General features: G+C 32.5%; 3 protein-coding genes across 7 annotated transcripts in view; 2 read left to right on the top strand and 1 right to left on the bottom strand.

Annotated features, from left to right (window-relative positions):
• The window catches only part of LOC128164854 (CAP-Gly domain-containing linker protein 3-like), a 134,987-nt gene that overhangs the window by 33,669 nt on the left and 77,901 nt on the right, over positions 1-23,417 (top strand). The gene's annotated exons all lie outside the window — the stretch shown is intronic.
• LOC128164856 (small glutamine-rich tetratricopeptide repeat-containing protein beta-like) lies at positions 809-9,430 on the bottom strand. Its single transcript, XM_052828894.1, has 12 exons — positions 9,326-9,430; positions 7,485-7,592; positions 7,037-7,155; positions 6,857-6,938; positions 6,326-6,425; positions 5,659-5,763; positions 5,234-5,372; positions 4,971-5,051; positions 4,781-4,818; positions 4,543-4,629; positions 4,013-4,131; positions 809-1,943 (listed from the first exon to the last, which is right to left on the bottom strand). Exons 2-12 carry the CDS (start codon positions 7,582-7,584, stop codon positions 1,915-1,917), a joined length of 999 nt encoding a protein of 332 aa, XP_052684854.1. The 5' UTR covers positions 7,585-7,592; positions 9,326-9,430; the 3' UTR covers positions 809-1,914.
• The window catches only part of LOC128164858 (neuronal calcium sensor 2-like), a 39,356-nt gene continuing 32,315 nt past the window's right edge, over positions 16,377-23,417 (top strand). For 2 of the 5 annotated variants that reach the window (XM_052828897.1, XM_052828899.1), the window contains exon 1: positions 21,588-21,812. The gene's annotated coding sequence lies outside the window, so the exon portion shown is untranslated. Of the gene's footprint in view, positions 16,583-19,634; positions 19,759-21,587; positions 21,813-23,417 lie in introns of those variants that run through there. The other 3 variants (XM_052828903.1, XM_052828896.1, XM_052828898.1) reach the window with 3 other exon arrangements.

Genomic DNA, 23,417 nt, shown 5'->3' with positions numbered 1-23,417 from the left:
AATAGTGATTGCGTAACTGCAAGAATGTCTTTGTTTGACATGCAATTTTTAATGTGACATGAACTTTTTATGGTGTTTGTTAGTGCATGTTGAAGGAGTCTGTAAGCCAAAGATGTACAGGAACACTTTAAGAGTCAAATCAGTCAAGTGTAACATGCACCATTGTATAACAGCACATATTATACTGTTGAATTACAAATACATGAAGACACATACTTCATAACTATGCTCTAATCAATATGATCAAGAATACAAAGTACATTTTTTACAAAGTCCATGATGTTAGGAGCATTGTTATTATGTGATAGTTCTTTAGAGCTTTGTATCTTTTTTCTCCATTTTTCAATTATAAATAAAAAAAACCCAATATGGTGGGATATACATGCAGAGTTGTGTATGTTACTGACCTTTTGTTGGCAATGCTCTTTTTTGTAATTATGACTTCAGGACAGTAATCAAACAATTCATCTGTTCATTCATATGATTTCTTCATAAAACATTTTTTACATTTCTTTGAATTTTTACTTTAACCCACACACAAGTGCCAAAACAAAATCTGATTATAAAATTTTCATCAAAATGTGAAATGCTGGCTATGTAAGTGCATATATGAGCCCTGAATATGAAATACATGTACACATTTAGAGGCCCCATTTATATTGCCGACATGCCATGTAAAGTGTTTATTTTATGTGCTATTTAGTACATGTACGATACATGTGTACTACGACTGACATGCACCGATTAATGAATGTAAATTTTCTCATGGAAATCAACATATTTTTTTACAAGCAGAAGAAACAATATAGTCATATATTAAGGTTTTTATATTTCAAAATGATACACAAATGTTTACATCAGTAATATCTCTTTTGACAGTTACACAGCACATGTTTAAACATCACTGGTACAAAAATGTGTTGAAACATGTTTTTATAAAAGGAAATGTTGATTTTTATGGACAACATGGATGGATTCGAGGGTCGTACATGTATTTGAATAACTTTAATACAACATAAACTGGCAGAAAAACCAACACCAAATCTAACGCAGCTAACTGATCCATAATTCTCGCGTCTTCCAATAGTTCTTTTGTGGGAACACAACACAAATTTTCATATTAAATATTTATGGCTTAATGTTGCCACCAGAAGAGTCATCTTCTCTTTTATAGTAATACATTACTGTACGATGTTTTTAAATGCTTGAAAAAAAAAAGATGAGTACTGGCTCCTTACACAATTTTCTTTTTTTCCCCTAGCTACCAATACCATATGTTCTTGAACATTCAAGTACTACTATAAGCAAAAAGCACCTTATTTGCTTCATAATTATAATTCATAATTATGTAATACAGAACAATATCATGAGTCACAAGTTGTCAGAATGCTCAATTAAATTATCTACATCTCATAAATGTATGTGAAGCATACATTATAATTAAAATTAAACCAGTACTGAAGAAAATATCATTTTTTTTTGCAAATGAGAGAATTTCATGAAGAAAAAACATGATAAATGAACCTGCTCACAAAATAATAAATTAGTATATGTATTTTAAAAATTAACTTCAGATCTTTCATAACTGTGCACAATGTGTCTTGAAAAATCAAATCTAGATACCATATATCCATGGTATCAGCCATGAAAATATGGAACATTGAAATTCTGTCAATTACAATCATCAGTGGTGAAAATATATTTTGACAACATGAACATTTTTATTTTAATAAACCTTCAAAGTATAGAAGCTTCAGTTTTTTTACAATTTCAATTCAAAAATAATGTTTAAAAGTTACTTGTAGTTGTGTCGGACTTTAATTACACAGTATTTAAACTTCCAAGTCCTTTTTTCTTCTCTTTCTTATTCTAATGTTCAATAGTTCATTGTGAAGTCTAAGTCTTAGTTTTTCATCATTTTGGAGGTTGGCTTTGGTCACCATCTGAAAACAGACAAAATACAATCACTTAATCATTGACAGGGAAGTTATTAAATCAACACAGTTTAGCTGTCAAAGGGGGATAATTCAAACACTGTATACATATTGAGAATTGTCTGGTTTTACCCTATCCCTTTCTTTTTACTTGGAAGATGACAGTGTATTAGTTGATATATTACAATTATCTTTAGAAAAAATATTGACGCAAGCATCAAATGGGCCGCGAAAAATATAATTGTTATATGAAAGACCAGAATCATCAGTAGTTGTTTACATAAAAAACATACTACAAAGAAGAAAATAACGAGTTGGTTGTACTAATAATCTTTATGTTAAATTTTAATATATTTTTCAGCAACACGTTCTTAAGTTTAACATTTTACCATTATTATTCAGAATCGAGCTCATTACTGTAAGCATTTCAAACGGTAATTGTAAGACCATTGTCATAGTATGAAATAATGGAGAACACATTGATTTGTACATTATTCTATCATACAAAGTTCAACTCATAATTCTCTTTGAGATTACAATGTATATATTTTAAACCATTTTTATTTTTTGTTGCATTGTATTGAATCATATACTAATAAGATCATATGCTCATCCAGTAGAAACTGCACAATTTTATAGGTAAAAAATAAGCCAGATAATTTTTTTCCTAAATGGAATTATGAATCTTATCTATACTTCAGTTTAAGAAGATATGCATGCTTATTTAATTGCATGAGGTTCTCAAAAGTATTGAAAATAAATCAGATCAGCTCAAATTTTCAGGTCTTTCATATTTTTGCGTAAATAATTGATATGGACGTCATTTTATGATATTTTTCTACCACATTTCACATGGAAATATAATAAATGCAAACACAAAGTCATTTTATTTGATGCAGAACAAAGAAAATCAAGTATATCATTTATATAAAATTTCATGGCATTCAGGTCTTAGTATTTCAGGGCTGCGTTTTCCAAAAGAACTTACGAAAAAGTCGTCATTTTTTCAGTTTTATAGAATGATCTCTAACGTACAAAATGTATACAAAACAATTTGTATAAAAAAAATCCAGTTATTGTTAGTATGATTTATTAGTATCAAGTTAAAACAATTGGTAGCTTATTATTAATTAGCTTTTATAAATTTGGTCCCAAGTCATAAGTTCTTTTGTAAAACGCAGCCCAGGTCTTTAGAATGTCCCTTATACCGATCCCAATACAATGAAAAACTCTGAATAGATTCGGTAAAATTGCGCCTAATATAAAACGACAGTATATGACCCACTATACATTTACAAGTAAAACAAAAAATATGCAATATTTTTTAAAGGCATAAAATAAATTTCTACATGCAAAGAACTATATATGATATGAGTTAAATTTGGCCCCAATATTCACCATTTTTTAAAGTGTTTCGGGTACACTAATATGTTATGTTATTTTTTAAAAGAGTTGATATAAACTATATTTTTCACCTATTTATTTGGTTTATTTGCACTCACTGGCAGTATATGACGTCAGATGTGACGCTATTTCTATAATTCAATCAAAATCAGTCAAAAATTTGACATTTTACCGTACTTTTATATCTTTTTATGAATGGGAAATATAGAGCGCATGCTTGAACAAGGAAAATTTTTTTGGCATTTGTTAGCCTTGGCCAGATACATCTCTGATTAAAATATTTTGTTTGTTCAAGCATGCGCTCTATGTTTTCTGAATGAAAAACTGCTTGAAAACAAGCTGTTTAATGCAAAAAATGCAAAAATAGCCAGAAAAGGTTGTCTTTACGATGTCATATTTCTAAATTGTGACGATGTTCATTTTAGGGGGCCATTTTAGGCCCTTATCATATATGTATATAGTCCTTTACCTTTAATTCATGAAAATAAGCATATTATTATAATAATTGTATAAAAAAAAAAATATCCCGCAGAAGCCCAGTTACAATATCTAAATGTATATCAAATAACGGACCGCCTTCTGACGGCCCGTAATGATTTTGTCTGGTTTTACCCCCTCCCCATTGTATTGTTTAGGTACTCATTATAACAGTCAATACATAGACCACATCTTACTTTGTTGACTTGGGTCTCCTCCCTCTGAGTTTGGGGGACCCCCTCGACCAAACTGTGTGCGAAGCTGAGTCACCAACTCCGGGTTAGTTTGTTCCATCTGCTGAGCTAACTGCTGGCCTCTGCAGTAAACATGACACAAATAAGTTACCTTTGATATGTTTTAAACTCATTTTCCTACTCTCACAGAAACTATTGTTCAGTCTATTTACTGATTCAAAGTCACATTCAGTTATGATCTCATAATTTCTTGTATATAAGTTGCTCATGAATTTTAGTCAGTTTACCACTTCAGTATGATTATAATTTTATTACAAACATACATACATCGTATAATGAGTATTTAAAGAAATGAAAACTGGCTCTTAGATAAATAAATACATTTGCCGTTGTAAGGTGTAAGTAACATATTGTTTTCAAATCAAAGGACATACCAGACGCATGTATTTGATTATCAACACATCTAAACAGCTACGAATCATATTAACAAGTTTATTTTGGTCATCATCAGTACAATACTCAGTATTACTCACATTTCTAGAATATTATTCATTCCCCCTGGAGGGCCCCCTTCTGGTGTGGCACCACCCCCTGACATCGATGACATGAAGTTGGCCATCCTACAATCATAATTCATATTCAGAATTCGTTTTATCTAAGTTACACTAATGAGCCATATTAAATGTAAACTCTCCAAGACAAAATGGTAGATATAAACTCATGTAAAGAAAGGGGATATTGGTCAGGTTTGAATGTAGAATATTCTCTTACATTTGCTGCATGTTAGGGTTCTGCATCATTGACTGGGCCTGAAATAGAAAAAAATCAAAACACAATTTTTAATTTTGAAGCTCAATTGTCCATGGAAAGCCACATACTATAGAAAGTGACTGTTGTATCGTGTTCATTATAGCAATTTTACTAGTTCTTGATGGAGTTTGTGTTGTATGAATGCGATTACCATATTCATGAGGGCAGGATTATTTAGCATTTGTGAAAAGTCCATGTTTCCCATTCCCATAGGTCCCATGTTAAATCCAGCCTGCAAAATGAAAACCCCAAAACAAAACTTTAATTGCATATCAAAAAGTTTTTATTTCAGTATTTTTTAACTTGTTGTAGGAATAAAGGTAGTCATAACAGTTTTATGAAATGTTTAACTTCAAAAGCAGCTCTGTTGATCCTACTTCATGCATTTGCTGGTTAAAATACCCTCTATTTTACCTGCATTGCTGCCTCTTTTAACTTTTGTTCGGCTATTTCCAGGTTATTCTGATAGGACTGGTTGGTAGGATCAAGCTCTAATGCTTTCCTGTAACACTCTCTGGCACTCTCATGGTCCGTCAATGCAGTGTAGGCTATACTACAAGTACAGAAGTAAAATCCATGTACAGCAAATATCATGAACAAAGATTTCTGACAAAATAGATGTGCAGTCAGTGTCACAGGGTAAGGAACAAATGAGGATTTTTGTTAATACCTCATTCCATAGATACAACAAATTGAACTGCAGTTAAAGGCCCCAAAACTTTATTAATTTCAATGCCTAATAACCTTGTAACATTCAACATTTTTAAATTTTCCACAGTAAAAACAAAGACACATGATGCGGAATCATGAAGCACATCAAATCTGCATGAATTTCTTACCCCATTCTACCGTAAGCTTTGGAATATTGAGGGTCTATGTTTAAGGCTCGTTCACAATCTTCAATGGCTTGTACATGTTTATTCAGCTTGCTGTAAGCTGCTGCCCTGTAAGAAATATGAGACGTGCTACATGTAGATCAAACAAGTTATTCAATTTAATTCATTCATTTAATAATTCAGGTGGGAGACTTCTCATTGATCATCAATTTTAAAATGATCTTGGGGTGCAATTATGTAGGGTTTTTTTACCGTTACATATAATAAATACCGGTACTATATATGTCTCAATTTTTTTTATGTTTATGGGTGGGTGATAATTTAAGGTACCAATAAAAATCCACAAAAGTTGAGCCCCCAAGAAATCTAAAATTCTGCACTCAGCATTAGCAAATATGGTATGAACGACCAGAAATTTTCCATGTAAATAAAGACACGTTTATACATGTATATGTTGGTTCCATATTAAAACATATCTGGAAACTAACGACTATGTATTAGTACATGTACTAGAAAAGCTAAAAATCATTTTAAAAGTGAGCTGAAGTTAACCCAGGTTGAAGTATTACTTTTCATTAAACAAGATCTCAACACTAAAACAACATTGAAATTCAATGCAAAATTTGTCTTACAATAGAGGAAAAAACCCACTTGCTTACTTATTTCTTACCTATTACAATAATATACAGAGTTCTTGTTGTCCAACTTTACAGCCTGTGAATAGCACTCTAATGCATCAGAAAACTTCTCCTCTTTCATGAAATTGTTTCCTGGAATATAATAAATAACACCATCAATGCTTTTATCATATTATTTAGTCAAACTTGATCCAAACTACAGCAATATTATTTTCATGAAAACAATTTACTGCACAGAACACATATCATTTGTACATTGAGATTATTATGTATATCTACCCTTTCTAAATTGCAAGAGAATGTTCACGTACTAGAGAGACTAAGTACCAGTAATGTAAAACTTATTATTTAGACTGGAGTTAATTTTGGTTTGTTTTGGTAGTGTTCACCTCTGTAAAACAGAAGGTACTTGTAAATACAATTCTGAAATTACCAAAATGACAACTGCGGTATCAATGAAAATACCTTCTTTCCCTTAAAACACAGAATTTTACATCCATAAAATAACCCACTATACCCTACACCTTTACTCACTGTATGTTTCAGAACCCTCTTGTTTATACCTTCATTCTTTAACTTCTCAGCTTTCTCTTTTTCCTCAGGAGTAGGTTCATGTAGTGACAAAGTTGAAAAATCTGATTCAGGCTGTATAAGAGATTGAATGGATACATGTGAATAATTTGTATTTGAAGAATATTTCATTTACGGTAATTTGTTTGGTTTCATTCTAAACATTGACTCACCTCGGAACTAATCTGTGAATTGAAAATATCTAGCAGATTTCTTTGAACCTGGTACTTAGCAATATGTGACTCATCTTGAGTGTCGATACTGTATGCCGACTCCAAACATTGAATAGCAACTAAAAAAGGCAAGGAACACTTTACAGCACAAGTAAACCATGATGTTTCTATGGATTGATCATATTATCAAGATTTTCTGAAACTAAATTCCTTGTTTCATAAAGTTACAAATTTAATAAAACATTTGAATTTAATATTTTAAATTGGAAAAATTGTAGCTTAACACAAATTCTTGCCAGTTTATGTACAACATAATTTTATGGGGTTTATTGTGATACTACAAACTCTGAATAGAAATGGTACTTCCTTAATAATGTCAAGAATTGAGCCTAAACTCTAATTTGAGTGAAGACTACAAGTAGATACAAGTATAAAATATCCTTCTCACCCTCTAAACTCTCAATAGCATCTTCCGATAAACTTTCTTGTGTTGTTTGATCCTTTAGAAATTTGACAATGGAGAACACCAGCTTGTTTACATCTGCCATTTTTTAACCTGCATTCAAATTAACATTTCATTGTAAATAAAACTGCTTACTCACAACAACTTTGTATTTCCTTTGACTCAAAGGTTGCATTTGCATATATCATTAGCATGAATTCTGTTATATCCCAACATACTTGCCAACCTCCAGCATTTGAAAATCTGGTCATGACCAGATTTGGAAAGTAAAAAATCTGGTCATAGCGCGTAACGACTTTCACGACATATTTACCATGCATTTCATAGGTATATACAATAGAAATATGTGTTCAAACTTATGTGTAATACTTTAATGCAAAGAACCATTTTAACTAACAGTTGCTGATTTTGAATTTTGTAAAGTGATCTGACACAGAAAATGGTAGATTGTGTTCAGCTAAAATAAAATGCAAAAAGTGTTACTGCTACATTAACCTTGCTTTTGAACTCTGTAAACGATGGCATGAAAGTTGTAAGTGACTTGGGAAACTTTTGTGTATTAAAAAGCATTTAATACATGACTTAGCATTTTTGAATGTTTAGTCAGATCATTTTGGGCACATAATCCAAAATTCAAATGTGCCTTACATAGAACACAAGAAGCCTCGTTTTGTACTCGATTACTTTGTTTTACCCATGGGAATTCATTTTCCCAGATATGTTGATAGGTACCATGATCATTATCAAATGTTGAGACTTGGATATTGTATAATACCAAGCACAGCGAGAGGCGGGCGAAGCCCAACTCGTGAAGCAAGGATTAATGGTAACACATATATATATACAAGGAAATCAGTGAAAAATGAGAGTTGAATCTGGGGTACTATGGGCTAAAAAAATTCTTCCAGCCCTGGGCGTGGCCATATTGGCAGCCATTTCGCTTTTAAAAAGTTAGATCAATCATTGATTGACTGGCACTTATCAATGTTTATTGACCCTAGACTCTGTTAAAAATTCTCCAGTGTTTCAATTGAAGGTAATTAAAAAAAATTTAAAATTAAAGCAAAAACCAAATAAGTTTCATTATTGCTTCAATCAAGAAACAGTTTTACATGACTAGTTCTATGCATGTCTTATCAAATCATCAGATCGAAAATAAAACATTAACATCGAGGAATTGTTCTTTTAGATACTAAATAAAGTATTCAATTTCATCACCTGCAGTCTTCACAGGAATCAAATTGATTAACAATGAAAGAAAAAATAAATTTTGTCGGAATGACGTAACTCACTTCGGCTATTTCCAAAGATAAAACTTTTACGTTTAACGTACGATATAAAACATACGAAATATGACCCCATAATGTACACTGAGCACGCAACGTTTAGTTTAACTTTGGCTTATGATTTGATAAGGCGGATCCTACTGTATGCGTATCAAATAAATTGTTGTACAAACTGCACTGTGTTAAATCTGCGCTCAGTCCAACAGTGACACCGTTTACAAATTGTTTTAGCAATGCATTTGTAAAGCTTTTCATAGAAAAAATTTAAAACAACATCTTTTGTCTACGCCGTTTTCTTTAGTCTACGCCTGCTACAGAAAAAGCATGTGACACAATATGATTTTCAATTTAGAAAAAATTCGGACTGAAAGTAATACTCAATATTATTTCTGTAGAACGAGGCTTATAATTTTGAATAGTGTCACGATAATTTCCTGAAGAAATGACTGTGATTCTGTCATTACGAGATTTAACAATTAAACATAATGAAGCATGAAGCTGGGAGCTTTACGTTCATAAAAGACTGTTAAGACATATTACCTAGCTTTATCAGCAGATAACCGGAAGTACAAGTATGACATGTGTACTTAATCGGCTCGAGGTAAAAGTAGATCTCTGGCAGTGTTGACTCCAGTACCCCAATCCTGAAATCCAAATTAAATCAACTTTGTAAACAAGTTAGCATTATATTTAAAAAATCAAGATAAACGAGAAATATGAACAAATACATGTATGAAAACAAAATGTTTTTATAATTTTGAATCAGTCTTATCAGTGTATCGAAATATGTTACCACGCAAAAAAAAAATAAAAAATGACGCACTTTGAACAATATTTTTATTTTAAAGTGCGTGGATATCGTCGATATTTCGGGGTTTAATCGAAATAATTGATACTTTTGACAATAAATAATTTTTTAACTTTGCTTAGTTCAATATGTCAGAACCGGTGTTATATAGTGCCTTTTCCCCCAGCCATCTTTCCCCCCGGAAAAATGGCTATATAGCAGTTCTTCCCCCCGGAAAAATGGCTATATAGCAGTTCTTCCCCCCGGAAAAATGGCTATATAGCAGTTTTTCCCCCAGAGAAAGCTGACTATATAGTGGGCTTTCCCCCTTTTTATAGCCAGATTACCCCCACGGAAAACCTACTTTATAGTGGATTTTCCCCCGGCCATGTATATGGCGGACCATTCGTGGTAATAATTTGCAATAATTGATATGATATTAATTTCTCATCAAAAGGATAGTTATGGCATTTATTGATACATAGAATAAAATAGTATTACATGGTTTTTTAACCCCAAATATGAACTAAGGCACGCGCCATCATGTGTCATCATCGTTTATTTCACCTGTTCTTACACCTTTTTGGAACACCTTTTACACGGATTTCGGAATACCTCGAATCATTTTCATCTAATCGATGCTTATCTACAGTTTCGACTTCGACGTTAAGAACACGTGAGAATACATTTGAGTAAAAATACGCTGGTTTGGAACTTTAATTTCCAATGTATTACCATCTCTGTATAAGCTTCTCCGAGGAAACTAACTGACCAATCTTGACTTAATTTTGTAGAAGAAGGGAATAAAAAGTGGAAATGTATTACTCCCTTCGTCTAAAAGGCTATCAATTTTAAATTAATACCGTTCGAATTGACGATCTTAAAAACAATTATATATTTCTTCTTCTAAATATCAAACGGGAGACAGTGTGCGATGATATGATGAGAACTGTAATGTTTTAGTTTTATTTTGATTGATGGGGTTCTAAATCATGGGTAAGGGGTATTTTAATTGATTATATATTAAAAGCATGTGAAAAGTTTTACAATTTTGTTTTAAAGTTACGCATATTCATATTTTTTAGCACATTTTTTACGAAACGCGAGATTTTATGATGTAAACATTTTGTTTAAAAAAATGAAATGTCTTCACAACCAGAACAATGTCGGTATCTTTGCTGGTTACTTTGGAAAATGTGAAATGGAGCCTGAACTAACCTTATGTTTATATTTACACTCACTATTTGCTTATTTTTCCACTTTTAAGTTTGCAACGTGATTTATAAATATACAATTTTGAAAACGATGCCATATAAATCAAGATATACGATTCACTTACCTAAAAATCGTATAATACTATTTGTTTCATATTTTTACAATAAAGATTTACTTGTGTACCATATTATTTCTTCGAACAATGAAACAAGGGTAATTTAAAAAAAACCAAAACCTCCAAAAAACCAACACATCTATTGTGATGAGCTGACTTATTTTTTTTTTAAATATAAGCTTGGTCTTCTAATCAGCTAACAAGTAAAAAAAGTCGTATACATGTATGCGCTTAGGTTGGTTATTTATTTTTGATTTTCGGTTGCTCCTTTTATGAATAAAAGTTTATTGATTTATTTATCTAGTTATCTATTATATCATTAGTCTTCTTATGAATTGATTAAATGTTTTGAAGAATAATGAATTTACCCGCGTACCTTTTGAAAAAAATGTGTTCGTAAACTTTGGACTATATATGATATGGGCGCCTAAGATGGTCCCCTAAAATGAACATCGTCGTTTTACTTCAATTCTTTTTTTTTCTTTGTACAGATTTATATGTGATGTTTATACATAATGTTCATTTTGATTCAAGTGCTCACATTTAAGAAATATGACATCGTAAAGACAACCTTTTCCCGCCAATTTTGCAATTTTAGCATAAAACAGCTTGTTTTCAAGCAGTTTTTCTTTCAGAAAACATAGAGCGCATGTTTGGACAAACAAAATAGTTTAATCAGAGAGATATATATAGCCAAGACTAGTAAGTAACAAAAAAATATCTTTATTCAAGCATTCGCTCTTTATTTCCTAAATCTGTAAACGGATAAGAAAATGTCAACTTTTGACCGATTTTGATTGAATTGTAGTAATAGCGTAATTTCTGACGTCATATACTGCAACTGAGTGCAAATAAATCAAATGAATAGGTAAAAAATATATTTTAAATCAACTCTTCTAAAAATAACATAACATTTTATTGTACCCGAAACACAAAAATTGCGAATTGTGGGGGCCAAATTTAAATCACATTATATATAGTTCTTAAAAAAGAAAAGCAGAACTAAACGTAATTTTCAATCATTTTGATAAGGAAATATATGAGCGATTGTGTATTTTTAAATGATGTTTTTACTTTTAAATGACCGTAAAAATATGTTCATGTGGTCATCTTTAGTTTTTGAGATATGGGGCCCTAAAAATACATTTTCTTTATAATTGGATTTCAAACATCGGACTCGAAAACAACAAAGGTCCCTACCCTGCATGGGGGCTAAAATTTTCAGTGTCATCTACTAGTGGTATAACACTATCACTGTGAAAATATGGTTAAGTGGTCATCTCTAGAATATGAGATTCGGATCCCCACTTATAGAACACTATTCAATTATTATAATGAGGTTTTAAACATCGGGCCCTGAAACATCAAGAGCCCCTACCCTGAGGGCTGAAATTTTCAGAGTCATCTACAAGTGGTAAACCACTGCCACCATGAAAATATGGTGATATGGTCATCTCTAGTTTATGAGACATTGGACCCTAAAGAATATGCACTATAATCATTATAATAGGATTTTAAAAATCGGGCTCTGAAACATTGAAAACAAAATCTCTCTAAAACAGAGGTTTAGCCTGGATGAAATTTTCACAAACAGGCAGACAGTCTGATAGATTTATCAAAAAATTCTTAAAACATCCTCGCTTAGTACAATTTCAGAACACAGAATTATGCATATAAGTGTATAACTTGTAAAACAAGTATTTTTTGTTCAATTAATTACTAAAATTAAGTTTCATGTGTAGGCCTAATTCCATTACACACAAGTTCAATTTTCAGCATAGCCTATAAAAATAAAAAATCGGCAAAACGAAACTCAACCTTTATAGGTGAATGCAGTTATACATGTATGACACCTGGGAGTGTAGAAACATTAATTTTAATCCTTACTGGATTTCCATCAATATTTTTTATAAAATCTGAACCAAAAACGTGAGGGAGAAACCCTACTATGGGGGAAAAGCTACTATATAGTAGCTTTTCCCCCAAGGGGGAAAGGCTACTATATAGTAGGTTTTCCGGGGGGAGAAGCTAATATGGGGGAAAAACTGCTATACAACACCAGAATGATTTATAAACTGGAGATCAATGAATAAAAAATTTTAAAAGGCTTTAATTTCATGTGATTGTGAACCAACATAATTAGATAATAAAAAAATAAGTTATTACTGTTATAGTTATATTCATTGTATATCAAATATAATAATATTGTCATGTTTGTACAATGTATATTATTTAAAATGAAGTGTGATTTATTTGGTTTGAATTTGAGAAGAGGGTTTATGTTTAGACACCTATAATTTATAACATACCATAGCAGATTTTTTTTTTGTTTGGCCAGCTTGTTTTTACAATATTAAAATTATAAAATTCTAAAAGTACTAATTAATCTACAGCAAAGATTATCCCCCCCTTTTGTTCTTTTGTGTTTACCTAGTTTTCTGGATATAATTATGTTTGGAGAGAAAAGATGAGAGATAGAGAACCTTAAAAAGTTTCTCCTGTAATCTCTTGAATTGGTTATTGATCCGTATCTTTGATTGTCACATCCCCGTTCTAAAAGACGATAAATCATATTCACTGGTATTAACAAATCATCAAACTGTCAACTAAGTAAAAACCAAATCCCAGAATTTGTGATTTATACATATTTCAAAGTATGTAAAGTGTCTTGATAATTAAAAATAATATGATATTGATGTATCTTCAGAACGCCCTTTGAAAAAACTTTTGTGAAGTGCGCTGGCTTGGTCCAATTTTTTTTTTAAAGTGCGTTGATTTGGTCCTAAATTTTTTTCTAAGTGCTTTGCCACAAAGGTATGTACATATTTATATACTGATGGAGCTGCAGAACCCCTACAAAAATTGATGCCTAAGCATAAGTGCTCTGTGAAGAGCCTATATAGTATTCTCTTTTGTGAAGTGGACAGGCATAGCCTACATGGATGTAGGCTATGCCTGTCCACTTCTCAAAAGAGAATACCTATATATAGCTGTTCAGAGTATTTTGAAGAAGATGCGATGATATGTATACCACATGTATCTTGTAATATTATATCGTTATATGAAATCTGGTGAAAAAATTTGATAGGAACCATAGTAAATAATTCAATATCGGCATGGGTCAACACCGGTAAATATGAAATTAGTTCGATTGTCAGTTGACTGATCAATATAGATTTGGATACAAGTGTAGGGCGTTCGAACGGTAAATCTTGGCATCATGCAACAATTATAATTTCTCAAGGAATAATAGTCTAGTCAAAATGAAGTTTAAACTAATTGCAACGAATTGATTTTTTGTAGAATTTGTCTTCACAGCTTCATGCTCTTAACAACATATTAAAAATCGACAAAAATCGATCGACTTGTTTTTCTTTCTAAAAATAGATTTCAAATTTGCGAATAAAAAGTGCGTACCATTGAATAGTTTTAATATAAATAAAAAGGAATCATTCTTTGAGCATAATGAAGTGATAATTTCTTGTCGGAGGTGTTAGCAAATCCAATCAAGCAAGAATTTTCAAAAGGGCTGTACGATAGATTTTATCAGGTCCCGACCGTAATGAGCATCTCCAGTCTGATTAAAACCACCCCTTCTCCTTATATAATATTCAAAGAATAATTCTTATTACTTATAATGAAATTATTGACATTTTTAAATCTTCATTTGATAACACAGTTATATTTATGCAAACCGCGCTTGCGCCTCAGCAGTGCGTCATTTGCATCAATGATGGAATGAACATTTTGAATAAGGCAAAGGAAAATGCAAATATTTTGCCATCATTTTGTAATACAATGTCCTTCTCTTCCCGGCATTTTTGGACAGTGGGAAATATTCAATGCCTATCATAGAAAGAATCTTTGAAATGTTCGAAACCGATCCGTTGTTGTCAGCTATAATCTATGATTGTTAGAAAGGTAAGAATCGCCATGAACACACTACGTACATGTCTAAAAGAGCAAGGCCTAAAAAAATGTGCGTTTCCGGTGACAGGCTTATAAGAGAATTGAACAGGCAGCCATGGATGAATGCAGGATAACATCTTTGGATGTCCACTTATTTCATCCGATGCACAACAATGGCATGAACTGTACTCTGTAGACTAAGTACGGCGTAGAAGGTATTTCTGTGACCAAGGTAATATATGTAATATATTTGTTGTTACATGGTGTAAAATAATCAAAATCTCTGTCAGGTTCAACTGAGCAAGTATATAACATATACCTTTAATATAATAATTTTACATCGAAAGCTCTGTTTCAGGATCATATGATATGATCATGGAAGGAAATTATTCTATTGCAAAATAGGGAGAATGTGGCTTCTAATGCCCTTATTTTCAATCTAATTACTAATCCCAATTACAATTTAATTTTCAAAATTTACATTGCCAGAGAATATATATTATATACTGATGGAACCCACATCTTTCCTCCAGTCTCATTACTGTTTGAATTAAGTGGTGTGAACCTTGCAGGTGTATCCCTGTGGTGAATGGTGAGTGATTTCTACTTCTTTAATGCATCTGATATTTGTATACCCTCCCTCCTCCAAGAAAAGTGCACATCATTATTAACCAATGTAATTTCCCTTTGGTTTACTTGTTATTAGAGTTGCAGTTCTTTGCTCTTCAAGGCTTTGTCTGTAATGTTCCCTGTTTACATCGAGTACTGTTTGTTAAAAGGGTTGAAACTGTTTAGGATTAGTCCCCGTAATCAGATTTTAAGATTTTGAAGGATAATCATAGATGAAATGGTTAATTGATTCCAAATCATTTATGCAGTCACTGTTCTTCATTTTCATGCCAAAAGTCATTCTTCCATGCTTGTGCATACATGCATATACCAAAATCTCAAAAGGAACACTGTGTTGATATTGTCTATTGCAAAAAATAATTCAGGTAAAAAATCTCTCTCTCTCTCTCTCTCTCTCTCTCTCTCTCTCTCTCTCTCTCTCTCTCTCTCTCTCTCTCCAGACCCCAACGGAAAAACAAATTTGTCAGGGTGGGGTAGGGTTATCAGGTACAATTTATATCTTGTTTTATTTTTTATAATTATATGGGGAAGTAAGGATAAATTTGTTTTTCATTTTGCTGTGATCTATTTAAAACTTCAGACCGTGATGGAAAATCTTGGCAGGGTGGGGTAGGGGCATCACAATATGCGCTCTGTGTTTATAGTCAACAAATAGTTGTAAACAACCTTTTGTTGCATGCAGTGATGATGAATTTTCCTCACTAGAGTACTCCATGTGTGAAAAAAAATGTTGAGTACATATGCACCTGTTTGATGTATTGCTGGCTCCCAAATTGATCTCATTTGTCAGCCAGTTATCACACTCTGAACATTAAGTATGGCTCTTTCAAGTGCCTCTTTTTTTCCCCATCTTAATATACCTTCTTAACAACTTACAGCTGTTGAATTCAATAGAACTTTTATCATCTGAAAATCCCTCTACCCCAACAGACCGAAGTGTGTATAGTGTCAGACAAACACAAACAGCAATAATTAACAACATGCTAGAATAAAGGATTACCATGGCTGAGGTGTTGAACATCTTTTATTTTTTTATGCCTGCAGGTAATTTGGGACCATGTGAGGTAACCACAGTATAGTGCGGACCGCCGCGAGGCAGAGAGTTTTCGTGGCTACCACCCATACAGAGTTGTACTTCAAGGTAGATCCGCATGCATGGTTTTATTTTTAGTTATGCAATGAAACTCTTATTTTGAACAAGTTCAATGGATGATGCTTTCGGCTGTGTAGAGTTATTGGTGTTTTATCCTCCAGTGAAGAGCTACTTTTATATAGATCTACCTTAAGATGCCAATTAAATCACCCCGTACATGTACTGGTTATAGCAATTCTGTGGAGGGCTAGAGTAACAAATGAATTCAAGATCTTGTCAGTATTATTTTTATCACATGAACTGGTAATTTTCTTGTCAAAGAGGTCTATAAGAATTTATTTTTGTCATTGAAATCTTAGAATATCAAGGTTAGAAATTAATAATTCTTGATGTTACAGTTAATGTACAATATTGTAGCACATAGTCAACATCTAAATTTGTTGGTCTGAATACATGCATGTTCTCAACAAATGATGAGGAAACTTAACAAGAGCAATTTTATCGAAAATCACTGTCTCTGTTGTTTAACAAGGGTGAGCACTTAAGCTTTTAAGAGAATGTTTAAGTTATAAGTTTTCAATACATTGATTGTTGTAGGAGCTAGTGTAAATTGCTTAAGTTTGATACAAAATTCTGCATATATGAAGACATGCATTCAATGTGCTTTGATCAGCATGTTCAGTGTGAGATGGTATGGTATTCATCTTGCTGATTTATACACAAATTTATGCTGAGGTAATAAAATTTCAAAGAACCATATATGATAAGAGTTAAATTTGGCCCCCATAATTCGCCATTTTTTAAGTGTTTCGGGTACAAAAAAATGTTAACTAATTTTTTAGAAGAGTTGATATTAAATATATTTTTCATCTATTTATTTGATTTATTTGCACTCACTGGCAGTATATGACGTCAGAAGTGACGCCATTTCTATAATTCAATCAAAATCAGCCAAAATTTGACATTTTTCTTATCTATTTACGGATGGGAAATATAGAGCGCATGCTTGAACAAGGAAAAATTTTTTGGTCACTTATTAGTCTTGGCTAGATACATCTCTGATTAAAATATTTTATTTGTTCAAGAATGCGCTCTATGTTTTCGGAAGGAAAAACTGCTTGAAAACAAGCTGTTTTACGCTAAAAATGCAAAAATGGCGGGAAAAGGTTGTCTTTACAATGTCATATTTCTAAATTGTGGGCACTTGAACCAAAATGAATATTATGTAAGCACATCACATACGTATTTGTACTAAGAAAACAAAGAATGATAGTAAAATGATGACGTTCATTTTAGGGGGCCATTTTAGGCCCTTATAGTCCTTTCAAACTTTGGAAACTGCACATTCGTTTTTGTGGTTGCAAATTTGATCATGCAAATCATGACATCTGAGTTTTCCTTGAAACTGTTAAATATTTATTTGCCAACATTTGTTTGTTGTTATTTGTCCTGTTTAATCACAAATGAATTCAAATTTAATAGGGTTCATGGAAGTGTCAGGTGAACTAGCTTCAAATGATCCCCAAGAACGTTAAAAAGAGATAAAATTTAACAGACTGGAACATCAGTATTTATTTCTTCTTGAAATCAAGTTTTCGAGTTTGTCATTGTAAGCTCGAAATAAAAGCGGGTAGGTGAGTTAAATTTCCATGCCTCCTCTTCCTGTAGGGGGAATATATATTGTTTATAAGGTTGATCTGACCATCTTTGTAAATCTTTGAACTTTATAAAACAGACACTTAATGTATTAGTCAATTGAAGGTCAATGCTAGTATGTGGTCAAGTTAATAAGATCAAAGTGACTGTTTTGGAAATAAGTGTTCTAAACAGTAACGCTTCATGTTGTGGATTGAAAATTAAAACTTAAAAATGTAGTAACTATTGTTATTGAAGGTGGGGGGGGGGGGGGGAGGGCAACTCATCCAATAAATCTTTACCAAAACAACGGCTAAGCTAGAATAAGTCACTGAGCTCAAGGGTCTGTCATTTATAAGACTATGACACTGATGTAACTTGGCTGCATTTTCAGCTTCAGGGATCAAAGACAAACGGGTATGTGTTTAAAAAGTCTATCTTTTTTATATGTAATTTAAATCATGAACTCTTTAAAAGTGAAATTATTAAGTTATCAAAAAGTTTCGGAATACATTTTTTGAAGGTCAAATCAAGGTCAAGGTCACAATATAATACCTAGTTCAGAAATCTATATTCCCCTTATCCCTTTACACAGGTATACGAGAGTATGAATTCCATTCTTGACTGAAAGGTATTATAAAACAGAGTTTTTGATAAAAGCATGATCACATTATGACTGCATGAATTTTATTGCAAAAATTTAGTGTACACAGCAAAAAAATGTGATCTCTAACTATATTAGCTGTATTTCACTTTTTATAGCTTTCAAATTTTGATTACTCATGTAGAGATGCAGTGTGAACACTAACAATAATTTAAAAATAATAATTATTTTAAATTGGCACCATACAAGCATGCCATGCATCTGAATACTTGTTAACATGATCTGAAACTATTATAGATTGTAGCCTCGGAAGCAAATTGAAAGTGTGTGTGTGTGTTTTTTATTGGGGGGGGGGGGGGGGGGCTAGACTTATTTGAAATCTTGATACTTAGCTCCCCCCCCCCCCTTCCAATGCCTATGATAGATAGATATTGTACATTCTCTGCATTGAATTTTAACTCTCAAGCTAGTTTGGAAGATATGAATCTGATAAAATGATATTGTCTAAGGCTGTTTGTATAGTAGTTTATATATCGGCACTCGCTGTGTTTCTTCATCTGTTTACCAATTGTGGTGTTAAGATTCATCATTTAATGGCTCCCCTCACGTAAAATGTGAATAAAGTAAGACATAAGTTTAATTCATCCGTCATGTTTTTGGAAAACCTCACCCCTTGGGTCAAATTGTGGGCCCAAATCCAACTCTAGTGCATCTTGTGTAAATATAAAGGGATCAAAAAGATACCTCTAACATTAAAAGAACCCGCAAAGCATCCAGAAGCTCAAAATGAGATGGATGAAGATGGGTGTGAATTAATCCCATTACAGAGGCTTCTAGCTCTTTATTTCTCGCAAAGGAGCTGAACACTGTGTGTTTATACAGCACATGGTATCAAACACGGTCAAGATGTCAGATAGACCGCAAGGAATTTATTTGTTTACAGAAAAAACAATCTATAGACTGATGTGTTGATGTTTGGACACAGGTACGTGTTTGTTGAAATTGTCAATGTATAATAAAATGTGGAGTCACTTTTGGAGAGATGTCTCTATTAATAATTAGCAAATGTAACTCAATCATGAAAAATCTTTGAAATTTATTATATACCATAGGAAGCTGTGAAAAAATCTTGTATGATCATTGTTTATATATATATCAATAAGCTGTAAACTAAGCTGAGGTTATTTGTTTCAATTCCATCTTTTGTACATTATACATATTATAATTAATTGTTTAATGTTTGGGTTTAGTTGGAAAAATTGTGTAATATTTGCAAGTGGAAAGGGCCACTTGTTCTGTGTTTAAGGATATAGCTATTGATATCATTCTTACATCTTTATGTGGAGTTCTATGAATTCTATTTTATTTAATTTTTTTGTTCAATATATGATAAATGTGATAAAGTCATGCCCATTTTGTATTAAATAAGTGTATCTTTAAGCCCTCAGCCAAACTACTAGGGAAAGAAATTTGTTTTGCATTAATTTTTGGAAGATAGTATCTTCCCCAAGGATAATTTGATCCTGCAAATAGATTTTGTAGCAGAATTGTAGAATGGGTTTTTAATTCAATTTCTACCCTTTTGATATGAATTGCTAGATATAATATTCATGGTGCCTGATACGGCACGAAACCAGCAACGGTTAAGTTTGACATGTTTGGCGGGAAGAAAATCTGAGTCACTTGATGCTTGCATGATGTTTGCTGACTGCGTTCTTTTCTGGTTTTTTTTAATCTTAAAACCTGATTCTTAGGAGCAAAGCCTTCATTGATTTCTTTGTTTCTACCTTTTAAAAATCGATTAACTCACATTAATTACATAATTCTGTGACGTGATCTGTTTGATTATAGTCAAGAATGCCAGAACTGCCATAAAACTGCTACAATAGCACATATAACTGCTTCTACCCCAAAAACCTCATTTTTTTCCCCTTTCTCAAGATGAGAGAATATCACTCTGTTAAATTGATTTCCTGTGTTGAAAATTCTTCTTGTGAGGGGGAAAATCTATGAAGTGGTTGGACATCTTCCTTCAGTCTGCCTGAACATTTGAATACAAAAAATCTCACCAAAAACAAATATACTAATGATTCTTGACAGAAGCTGAATGTCAGAGCTACACTTTGGAAGGAAATGATGGATTATAAGGGGTATAAAGGACACTTTCATAACTCCATCATTTATTCATGTGCTGGGGCTCTTTTTGTTAGCTTAAATGAATTTTAACCCCCTCCTCATATTTTTTGTTCATTATGTAACTGTTGAACTAATTAGTATAAGGAATATTTACTTATAAAAAGAAGGAACAAGTTGTTAGTAAAACATTGGAGAAAAATCAAATACATCACAAATTTACAAGTCTTCTATGCAAGTCTGTTTTGGAATATTTCTGTCTAGAGAGAGAAAAAAAAATTGATTTGTAATAAATTCAGATTATGTCTTCCACACATTTGGTGCCATGGAGAGAAAAGAAATAGTCCAAGATTGAGGCTACAATGAATGATTTAGTAGTCACAACTCACTCTCCCCCTTTCCCTGAATGATCTTACGAGAGTCTGAAGCAAAAAATATCCATAGTGTATTGACTGGCTAAGAAACAGGCCGCAGAAAGGTAATATTGAGTTTGTGGTCAAGAAATATTCAGAAATGTCCAATATATAAAGATAGGGGCAAAAGTATCAGAGAGCAAGTTGGAGAGGGGAGTTGAGTGCATTTACCTTTCCCCGAGGATCCTTGTTAATGATATATATAAACACCTACCGGTACCTGCCAAATCAACTGATGCAGCCATATGACTTTTTCTTGCATGCCCGATCATTTGTGAGAGATAAAAGCCATTTTTTTCAAAGAAATGAGCTCTGATTAGGCTTTTTTCACTATGGGAGAGGATGTTGGATGCTAATACCATATTTTTTTAAAGAGGAGGAATTACAAGTATATGATGGAGTATATATAAGATAAAAATATGCTAGTATTGTGAAGGAGCACTTGTGTTTGTATAATTTGTTGAAGAGAGAAAGGATAAGAAAGTGGGAAGAGGTTAGTTATTTTTTTTTTAATTCCAGTGATTTTTTTAAAGCTAATTTAAGAGATAAAAAGATTTGAAAATTGATCATAACATCTGGGATGTTTTAAAACGAATTTAACAAGAACTGGGATATTTTAAATCTACTTTTACCAGTGGTAAAATGTTATACATGTATTAGTTTGGTTATTAGCAATGTTTTTATAATTGTTTATATAATTATATATATATATTTTATATTCTTTTTTTTGGGGGGGGGGGTGTCTTGCTGATGGACTTGGGCTTCTGATTAATGGTTGTGTGAATGTTCAGTGCCAGGTTTACCTGGGGTGGTCCTTTTGGACAAACACTGGCTGCCTCTCTTTGATGTTTGTGACTTTTATGCGGTGCACATGCAGCAGAGATTATCTAATGGAAAATCTTTTTCATAATTAACTGGAAATGAATGTCAAATGTAATTTATGATTGTCTCTGGTTTACTTTTCATTGGTAATGGAATTTCTTTTCCCCCCATTTCACTGCAGTGGCAACTCACTCCATGGAACCATATGGCCTTTTTGCCCTTTCTTTCTTTTTTTTTTCCAGCAAGTTGATGTAATTAAACTCACAAACTCAAGCATAATTTCAGTCTTAATAAATTAATGCTGATGATGAAAGGGGCCAGGTTTAATGGTTAATCCTGTGTACTAGTTTTACCTTACGCTCTGTCTGTCTGACTTAAGTGAGTCATGAAAAAACATCACAAGGCCAAAAAAAAAAATGAAGGAATCTGTCTGAGCTATCGAATCTCAAACACAAGAAATGAATTTGTTTTAGAATTCTTGATTGATAAGAATCCAGGTCTTGGGCTTGTTGTTATGAACGAACCTCACCTCCATGCATACCTGCTACAGAGAAATTAATGTGTTGAGAGATGGTTTCAACCTTCTGGAAGCTTAGGCGATATCTGAACTGGGAATTACTGCGGGAACAAGATGAATCTGTCTTCTGATAACACTTATTGCATTAGTTTACCTGGGATTCTGACAGCAGATTCTGGCTCACCTTGATGCTTCAGATAGTGCTGCATGTAGACTTCCCATTAATTCAAACGTTGCGGTGGCATATAATTTGAGAGTTTTAGGGAAGTTCTAAGGAAGCTTTAATGGCTTTTTTATAAGTAGTAAATGAAATTTTAATGATTGCATTGAATATTGTTGCAGTGTTTCATTCATAGAAATTCTTCATTATATGTATTGAGTATCTGTGTTTAGAAACAGCTAAGAGATGCAAATTAAGAAGTTATTGAAATAACTTTTTGATTCTAATAGATATAAACAATAACATGTATTTGGTACATCTTCTGTAAAGAACTTGGGAGGTAAGTGAGTATGTACTGTAAATTTCTTATTTTGCACAAGCACTTAATTCTGCGATCCTGCCTTTTTGTAAAATACCCACTTCTGTACTTTACTATGTTTAATTTGTATAATCTGATGAGCTGCAAAGCTTAAAGAAAAAAAGAATGAATGAATGTATAAAATTGCAAACATTGAGCATTTATCCTAAATTTTTATAGTTCTCAACTCTCAGAAAATAATAGCGAGATTTTAAAAATTTGCGAGGTGTGCTTCTCGCGA

The sequence above is a fragment of the Crassostrea angulata genome, chromosome 10, assembly GCF_025612915.1.
Source record: "Crassostrea angulata isolate pt1a10 chromosome 10, ASM2561291v2, whole genome shotgun sequence".
NCBI classification, from domain to species: domain Eukaryota; kingdom Metazoa; phylum Mollusca; class Bivalvia; order Ostreida; family Ostreidae; genus Magallana; species Magallana angulata.
This window is presented reverse-complemented; position numbering and strand designations above follow the sequence as displayed.

Coding starts and splice junctions, on each gene's coding strand:
- LOC128164856 (XM_052828894.1), bottom strand. CDS start 7,584: ATGGCAGATGTAAACAAGCTGGTGTTCTCCATTGTCAAATTTCTAAAG. Junction 5,052..5,233: donor TAAAAGAGGCAGCAATGCAG/GTAAAATAGAGG, acceptor TTCATTTTGCAG/GCTGGATTTAACATGGGACC. Junction 1,944..4,012: donor AGGAGACCCAAGTCAACAAA/GTAAGATGTGGT, acceptor GTCTGTTTTCAG/ATGGTGACCAAAGCCAACCT.